This window comes from Bos javanicus, unplaced genomic scaffold, assembly GCF_032452875.1.
Source record: "Bos javanicus breed banteng unplaced genomic scaffold, ARS-OSU_banteng_1.0 tig00002941_1, whole genome shotgun sequence".
NCBI classification, from domain to species: Eukaryota; Metazoa; Chordata; class Mammalia; order Artiodactyla; family Bovidae; genus Bos; species Bos javanicus.
In genome coordinates, this window is record NW_026893640.1 from 702393 (window position 1) to 711624 (window position 9232).

Consider the following 9232-nt stretch of genomic DNA (forward strand, 5'->3'; position numbering starts at 1 on the left):
ACGTGATCAGTGCATGATCAGTCACGTGATACGTGTGTGATCAGCCACGTGATCAGTGCATGTTATCCACGTGATCAGTGCAGGATAGCCACGTGATCACTTCATGATTATTTACGTGATCTGTACATGATCAGTCACGTGATTCGTGTGTGATCAGCCACCGGATCAGTGCGTGATGAGCCATGTGATCAGTGCAGGATCAATTACGTGATCAGTGCATGATCAGTCACATGACCAGTACATGGTAGCTACGTGATCATTGCGTGATCAGCCACGTGATCAGTGCATGATAGCTACCTGATCAGTGCATGATAGCCACATGATCAGTGCATGAGAGCCACGTGATCAGTGCATGATCAGTCACGTGATACATGTGTGATCAGCCACGTGATCAGGGCGTGATGAGCCACGTGATCAGTGCAGGATCAATTACGTGATCAGTGCATGATCAGTCACGTTACCAGTACATGGTTGCAACGTGATCCTTGCATGATCAGCCACGTGAGCAGAGCATGATAGCCACGTGATCAGTGCATGATCAGTTGCGGGGAGCTGCCCGTGAGAACGGGGTCCTTTGTCTGAAGGACACAGCTCTGGGAGCTGCCTCAGTCCTTGAGGGTTTGCTTGCAAACATAGCTCTCTGTCCCGCCACCCCAGAGATTAGGCGCTTATTTACTGCAGGCACCTGGAGTTCTGTGCAAACTTCTCACGCACAGAGAAATGTTATCTGGTGTAAGAAATAATAACAGGGAGCCATTCCCATGCTCTCAAGATTTCTTGTGACTGTTTGTAAGATGTATAGGCTAACCAAGAAAAAATGTTAACTGTTTTGTCTCTCTCACGCTTTTCTGTATAAATATGAGATGTTGAATAAAGTTGGTGTCAGACTGCGTCCCTTCGTGGTGACGTGTCTGAACCTCTCGACCCCATCTTTGTAGTCTCTTGCTTTAGTTTCTTTCTTAGCCCCACCGTGCACGTTCTCGGGACCTGATCGACTTTGCCGGCTGGCCCCGGCAGGTGGCGCCCGAACAGGGACTCGAGAATCGGAGTGCGACGACGGCCGCTGCCCGCCAAGATTGAGGTAAGTAAAGAGGAATTCCTAAGTAATTAAAAGTAAAGGGCAGGGAGGGTGATTGTCGAGAGTAATAAATCATGGGACAAGGCAATAGCCGCCAGTTATTTGTACATATGTTGAAAACTATGTTAAAAGGTAGGGGAATTCATGTAAATAAGTTACAGCTAGAAAAGTTTTTACTTTTTATTGAGGAGGTTTGTCCTTGGTTTCCAGAGGAAGGAACAGTTAGTCTGGAAACTTGGAAAAAAGTAGGAAAACAATTGCAGACATATTATTCCTTACATGGTCCCAATCGTGTTCCTGTGGATGCTTTTTCTTTGTGGACTCTCATAAGAGACTGCCTGGATCCTGAACATGAGGGACATAAAATTCAAACGGCTCTCAGGGATTCCACAGGACCTGAAGTTACAGAGCCTTCTGCCCCATCACCTGAGCTGCTTTATGCTGTGCCTGAGGGAACAGCTTATAAGGCTGGAGGGAGTGATGATGTGTTAAGCTATGATGAACAGAAAGAGTTAAATGAACAAGCGGCTCAGTACCATAGAGAGGATATGCCTTGGGAGATGATGGTTAACATGGAATCCCCCCGGGAAAAGGGGAATTAAAGCATTCAGGGCTTTCTGAAGAACAGCTGGAGAATTTAATTCAGAAGATTGTTATAACAGTAAAAAAGGATGCACAGGGAGACTCCCACTCCAGCCAGCCTGTGCCTCCAGCATATCCTCCCTCGGTTCTTGCTGGACTCGATCCACCTCCGCCTTTCGTAGAACCGCGAGAGCTTATATCTATCCCTGCTTCTTTGCCCGGTGAAAACATAAAAATTAAAAGTGAGATATTATTATCTCCTCTTCAACAAGCAATTAAGCGAGCTAATGAAGAAGGAGAACATATTCCCGGGTTTTCAGGAATCTATCCAGTGTTTGAAAATGATCAACAGCAGAGGTATTATGAGCCGCTGCCCTTTAAGCAACTGAAAGAGTTAAAAATGGCTTGTGCACAATATGGCCCGACTGCGCCGTTTACTCAGGCTATTATAGAGGCTTTAGGAAATCAAAATCTGCCACCTAATGATTGGAAACAGGTTGCTCGAGCTTGTTTATCTGGAGGAGATTATTTACTATGGAAATCTGAGTTTGCTGAGCAATGTGGGATCACAGCCGATATCAATCGGCGACAGGGACTGAACACCACTTATGAAATGATGGTGGGAGAAAGAGAATATCGAGAAACTAATAGTCAACTTAATTATTTACCTGGAGCCTACCCTCAGATTAGTGCTGCGGCTCTACAAGCATGGAAAAAGCTTCCAAATTCTGATAAAAAGACTGAAGATTTATCTAAAATTCACCAGGGGCCAGATGAGCCATATCAGGATTTTGTTGCCCGCCTGCTTGAGATAATTGGTAAAATGATAGGGGATGAGCAGGCGGGGATGGTGTTGACTAAACAGCTTGCTTATGAGAATGCCAATTCGGCTTGTCAAGCTGCCCTGAGACCTTACAGGAAAAAGGGAGGCTTATCTGACTATATACGGATTTGTGCTGATATCGGCCCTTCATACGTTCAAGGCATAACTTTGGCCACTGCATTACAAAGATTATTGCCTTAGCTGGTTTTAGTGGACGGCTTGATAATCATTATCCCTCAGATAAAATTTTGCAATTTGCTCATTATCACGAATTTCTCTTCCCCAAAATCATTGTCTCTCAGCCCCTTGCCGATGCCCTAACTGTATTTACTGATGGCTCTTCTAATGGAATAGCTAGTTTGATTATACAGGACAATACTACCACCTGGCATACTAATTATAAGTCTGCTCAAGAAGTAGAACTATTTGCCGTTTTTCAGGCTTTATTACAAATTTCTGCTCCATTTAATTTATATTCTGACAGTCAATATATCATAAGAGCCTTAAACACTATTGAGACTGTTCCATTTATTGGTACCCTGAATTCTACTATCCAAACTCTTTTTCGTGATATACAACATTTAATTTGCTCCAGAGTTAATAAATGCTATTTTGGTCATATTCGTGCTCACTCTGGACTTCCTGGACCTTTAGCACGAGGCAATGCTTTAGCTGATGAAGCTACACGTATGATATTTCCTTCACTGGAACAAATGGCAAAAACTTCCCACAGCTTACACCATCAAAACAGCAATAGCTTAAGACTTCAATTTGGCATTACTCGAGAAGCTGCCAGACAGATTGTTAAACAATGTCAAACGTGTCCTCAGTTTTTTAGCGTCCCCCACTATGGAGTTAATCCTCGAGGATTGTTGCCAAACGATATATGGCAAATGGATGTTACCCATATTCCTGAATTTGGTAAACAAAAATTTGTTCATGTTACTATTGACACCTTCTCCGGCTTTTTACATGCCTCTCTACAATCTGGAGAAGCTAGCAAACATTGTATAGCTCATTGCATTAAATGTTTTGCTGTTATGGGAACCCCTAAAACCATAAAAACAGACAATGGTCCAGGATACACTGGAAAAAATTTTCAATTATTTTGTACGCAATTGTCTATCTCACATAAAACAGGTATCCCTTATAATCCTCAAGGTCAAGGAATTATTGAACGGGCACATCAAACTCTCAAACATCAATTGCAAAAACTAAAGAAGGAAAAATTGTATCCCAATACCCCCTCCAACTCTCTAAACCATGCTTTATTTGTTCTAAATTTTTTACAATTGGATATAAGTGGCCGTTCAGCAGCACAGCGATTTTGGAACTTTGATGCACAAACAATAAGACCTAAAGTCTTTTGAAAAGACCCACTTGTAGGAAAATGGTATGGACCAGATCCAGTACTAATCTGGGGACGAGGGCATGTTTGTGTTTTCCCACAGGATGCCGAAGCGCCGCGCTGGCTGCCAGAAAGGTTGGTACGCACGGCGGAGACAGTCTCTAGCAAATCAGATGAGGAGATTGACAATTCAAGAACATAATGAATTACCATCTCGGCAACAACTTCAGGCATTGATGCGAGAGGCACAGAATCGTGTTGTGGTGCAGGGCGATCCGATATCGCCTTTAAGCTTCCTGATAACCTTATTAATTATCTTAAATCAGATTAACACTGCACACTCTGAAGAATATTCAAATGCTTACTGGGCTTATTTTCCCGATCCTCCCCTTCTCCAACCCGTGGGCTGGGAGGGTCGGTCTATTCCCATATACACTAATGATACTGTGGCTTTGGGTGGTTTTTCAGATAAACATATTATTCCTAATCAAGTTAATTTCTCTTATCATGGAGTGTTTGATCGCTTACCTATTTGTCTGTCTAGATATTTTAATTCAACAGGATGTCTTTTTGTTGGGGAGTCCGGATATGCTGATTTTGACAATGGTTGGAGCCTGTATATTCCTGGAGTAACGAAAGAGTCTGGAATTCCTCAACGTCGTAATGGAACTGGTCCTTTAGATATTCCTTTCTGCGACTTTGGAACAAGGGGAAGAGTCACTGCTGCACCATGGAAACTGTGTCGAGATGGAACTGCTACGGTTTATAACATATTTGGGACAAATGAGTCATTGTGGGACTGGTCTCCAGACTTGGCCCGAAACCCTGGAGCTCAAGATAATAGGAACTTTGCATCCCGTATTTGGAACTTGGGCGGCTCTAAAGTGTTCCAAACAGAAATCTGGAAACTAGCTGCCGCCCTTGGATGTAAGGGTTCCTACCTTCAGGTGAGATCGAAAGTGAGACACGGTCATTTGTGGAATCTCACCATGAGATACCCTCGTGCGTGTGTGCCTCACCCTTATGCTTTACTAGTAGGATCTGTAAAAATACAACCTGGGTTACAAAATTATAATGTAACTTGTAACAATTGTACTTTGACTAACTGTGTTAGGGGAATTACTAATCAAACTAGGGTTCTAGTCTTAAGACAGCCTGCTTTTGTTATGGTTCCTGTAAAGATTAATGGGTCTTGGTATGATGAAAGGAGACTTAAACTTTAGAGAGAAGTAGAGGGTGCTTTAATGCGTTATCGCAGAGAAATAGGGTTAATAATTCTGGGATTTGTAGCTTTGGTAACTCTTATTGCTTCCTCGATTACTAAAGCCCTGTCCTTGGCACAATCAGTACAAACTGCAACTTTTGTTAATAATCTGGCACAAAATGCATCCGTTGCCCTGGGGACTCAAAAAGATATTGACAAAAAGCTAGAAGATCGATTGAATGCCCTTTATGATGTTGTAAAATATTTAGGTGAAGAGGTTCAAAGTATAAAGTTGAGATTACGAGTACAATGTCATGCTGATTTTCGATAGATCTGTGTTACTCCCAAAAAATATAATGGTAGTATAACTGCTTGAGATAAGGTAAAAGCTCATTTAAAAGGTATTTGGCATAATGAAAATATTTCCTTAGATTTGCTGCATCTACATCAGGAAATAATGAACATTGAAAATGCACCCAGACCTGATTTGGATGTTGCAAAAAGAGCTGAGTCCTTTGTTAAAGAACTTTTTCGACATGTACCTACTGTCAATAGTATTTGGTACTTGGGAGCAGCCATGGGAGGACTGTTCTTAATAATTTTAACTGTTTTATTTCTTGCACCTTGTTTAATTAAAAAACTGATTGATGATCTATGGATCATAAAGGCTTCCATCTATGGAAATGGTCTGCGGTTAAAGGAACATAAGCGTGTGCCTATATAAAAAGAAAGGGGAGTTGCGGGGAGCTGCCCGTGAGAACGGGGTCCTTTGTCCGAAGGACACAGCTCTGGGAGCTGCCTCAGTCCTTGAGGGTTTGCTTGCAAACATAGCTCTCTGTCCCGCCACCCCAGAGATTAGGCGCTTATTTACTGCAGGCACCTGGAGTTCTGTGCAAACTTCTCACGCACAGAGAAATGTTATCTGGTGTAAGAAATAATAACAGGGAGCCATTCCCATGCTCTCAAGATTTCTTGTGACTGTTTGTAAGATGTATAGGCTAACCAAGAAAAAATGTTAACTGTTTTGTCTCTCTCACGCTTTTCTGTATAAATATGAGATGTTGAATAAAGTTGGTGTCAGACTGCGTCCCTTCGTGGTGACGTGTCTGAACCTCTCGACCCCATCTTTGTAGTCTCTTGCTTTAGTTTCTTTCTTAGCCCCGCCGTGCACGTTCTCGGGACCTGATCGACTTTGCCGGCTGGCCCCGGCAATCAGTCACGTGATCAGTACATTATCAGTCACTTGAACAGTGCATGATCATTGACGTGATCTGTGCATGATCAGTCACGTGACCAGTATATGGTAGCTACGTGATCACTCCATGACGAGCCACGTGAGCAGTGCATGATAGCCACGTGATGTGTGCATGATCAGTTACGTGAGCAGAGTATGATCAGCCACGTGATTAGTGCATGAGTGCCACGTGATCAGTGCATGATCATCACGTGATCAGTGTATGATCAGCCACGTGAATAGTGCATGCTCAGTCACGTGTTAAGGGCCTGTTGAGCTACGTGATTACTGTCTGCTCATCTGCTTGAAAATTGCCAGCTGGGCTGCATGATTCTTGCCTGTCATATGCTTGACAATTGCCAGCTGTGCTGCATAATTCCTGCCTGCTCAGCTGCTTGATTATTGCCAGCTGAGCAGCATGATTCCTCACACCTGAGTTCCATGATTATTGCCTGCTGACTGTTTGATTCGTGCCTACTCAGCTCTTTGTTTATTGCCTCCAGAGGCAAATGATCGGTGTATGATAGCAAACATGATCAGCACATGATCAGTCACATGATCAGAGCCATTAAGTCACGTGATCACTACATGATAGTCATGTGATCAGTCCATGCTCAGTCACGGTATCAGTGCATGTACAGCCACGTGATCAGTGCATGATCAGCCAGGTGATCATTTCATGATAGCTATGTGATCAGTTCATGATTTGTCACGTGATCTGTGCATGACAAGGCAGGTGGTCAGTGTATGATCATCGACGTGATCAGTGCATGATCCGTCACCTAATGGGTGTATGATCAGTCACCTGACCGGTACGTGGTAGCTACATGAACATTGCATGGTCAGCCACGTGAGTAGTGCATGATAGCCACGTGATCACTGCATGATCAGTCACGTGATCAGTGCATGATCAGTCATGTGACCAGTACATGGTAGCTGTGTGATCATCGCATGATCAGCCACGTAAGCAGTGCATGATAGCCACGTGATCAGTGCATGATCAGACATGAGATCAGTGCATGATCAGTCACGTGATCAGTGCATGATCAGCCACGTGATCAGTGCATGACCAGGCACGTGATCAGTGTATGTCCAGCCAAGTGATCAGTGCATGATAGCCACGTGATCAGTGCATGATCAATCACATGATCAGTGCATGATCAGTCACGTGATACGTGTGTGATCAGCCACGTGAACAGTGCATGCTCAGTCACGTGATCAGGGCCTGCTGAGCTGCGTGATTACTGTCTGCTCATCTGCTTGACAATTTCCAGCTGAGCTGCACGATTCCTGCCTGTCATCTCCTTGACAATTGCCACCTGTGCTGCGTAATTCCTGCCTGCTCATCTACTTGATTATTGCCAGCTGAGCAGCATGATTTCTCAGAGCTGAGTTCCATGATTATAGCCTGCTAACTGATTCCTGCCTACTCATATCTATGTTCATTGCCTCCAGAGGCACATGATCAGTGTGTGACACCAAACATGATCAGCACATGATCAGTCACATAATCAATGCATGATAAGCCAGGTGATCAGTGCATGATCAATTATGTGATCAGTGCATGATCAGTCATGTGACCAGTACATGGTAGCTGCGTGATCATTGCATGACAGCCACGTCATCAGTGCATGATCAGTCACGTGACCTGTGCAATATCAGTCACGTGATCTGTGCATGATCAGTCACGTGATCAGTGCATGATCAATTACCTGATCACTGCATGATCAGTCACGTGACCAGTGCATGGTAGCTACATGAGCATTGCATTATCAGCCACGTGATCAGTGCATGATAGCCACGTGATCAGTGCATGATCAGTCACGTGATACGTGTGTGATCAGCCACTTGATCAGTGCATGTTATCCACGTGATCAGTGCAGGATAGCCACGTGATCACTTCATGATTATTTACGTGATCTGTACATGATCAGTCACGTGATACGTGTGTGATCAGCCACCGGTCAGTGCGTGATGAGCCATGTGATCAGTGCAGGATCAATTACGTGATCAGTGCATGATCAGTCACATGACCAGTACATGGTAGCTACGTGATCATTGCGTGATCAGCCCTGTGATCAGTGCATGATAGCTACGTGATCAGTGCATGATAGCCACATGATCTGTGCATGAGAGCCACGTGATCAGTGCATGATCAGTCACGTGATACATGTGAGATCAGCCACGTGATCAGTGCATGATGAGCCACGTGATCACTTCATGATTATTCACGTGATCTGTACATGATCAGTCACGTGAACAGTGCATGATCAGTCATGTGATCAGTGTATGACCAGCCAAGTGATCAGTGCATGATAGCCACGTGATCAGTGCATGATCAGTCACGTGATCAGTGCATGATCAGTCACGTGATCAGTGCATGATCAGCCACGTGATCAGTGCATGATCAGCCAAATGATAAGTGCATGATCAATTACGTGATCAGTGCATGATCAGCCACGTGATCAGTGCATGATCAGTCACGTGATCAGTACATGATCAGGCACGTGAACAGTGCATGATCATTTACGTGATCTGTGCATGATCAGTCACGTGACCAGTATATGGTAGCTACATGATCATTCCCTGACGAGCCACGTGAGCAGTACATGATAGAAACTTGATGTGTCCATGATGAGTTACGTGAGCAGAGTATGATCAGCCACGTGATCAGTGCATGAGTGCCACGTGATCAGTGCATGAATGTCACGTGACAGGTGTGTGATCAGCCACGTGAACAGTGCATGTTCGGCCACGTATTCAGTGCATGATAGCCACGTGATCAGTGCATGATCAGTTACGTGAGCAGTGTATGATCAGCCACGTGATCAGTGCATGGTCAGACACGTGAACAGTGTATGATCAGCCACGTGATCAGTGCATGATATCCAAGTGATCAGTGCATGATCAATCACGTGATCAGTGTTTGATCAGCCACGTGAACAGTGCATGCTCAGTCACGT

At 44.2% G+C, this 9232-nt stretch overlaps 1 protein-coding gene across 1 annotated transcript; it reads left to right on the forward strand.

Annotated features, from left to right (window-relative positions):
- The first annotated feature begins 546 nt into the window (after positions 1 to 546).
- Positions 547 to 5054, forward strand: LOC133243984 (endogenous retrovirus group K member 19 Env polyprotein-like). Its single transcript, XM_061410668.1, has 2 exons — positions 547 to 1081; positions 3935 to 5054. The coding sequence occupies exon 2, from the start codon at positions 3936 to 3938 to the stop codon at positions 5052 to 5054; it is 1119 nt and encodes a 372-aa protein (XP_061266652.1). The 5' UTR covers positions 547 to 1081; position 3935.
- Positions 5055 to 9232: the final 4178 nt, after the last annotated feature.

Bases quoted from the DNA above. Each gene is read 5' to 3' on its own strand.
- LOC133243984 (XM_061410668.1), top strand. From the start codon at position 3,936: ATGCCGAAGCGCCGCGCTGGCTGCCAGAAAGGTTGGTACGCACGGCGG.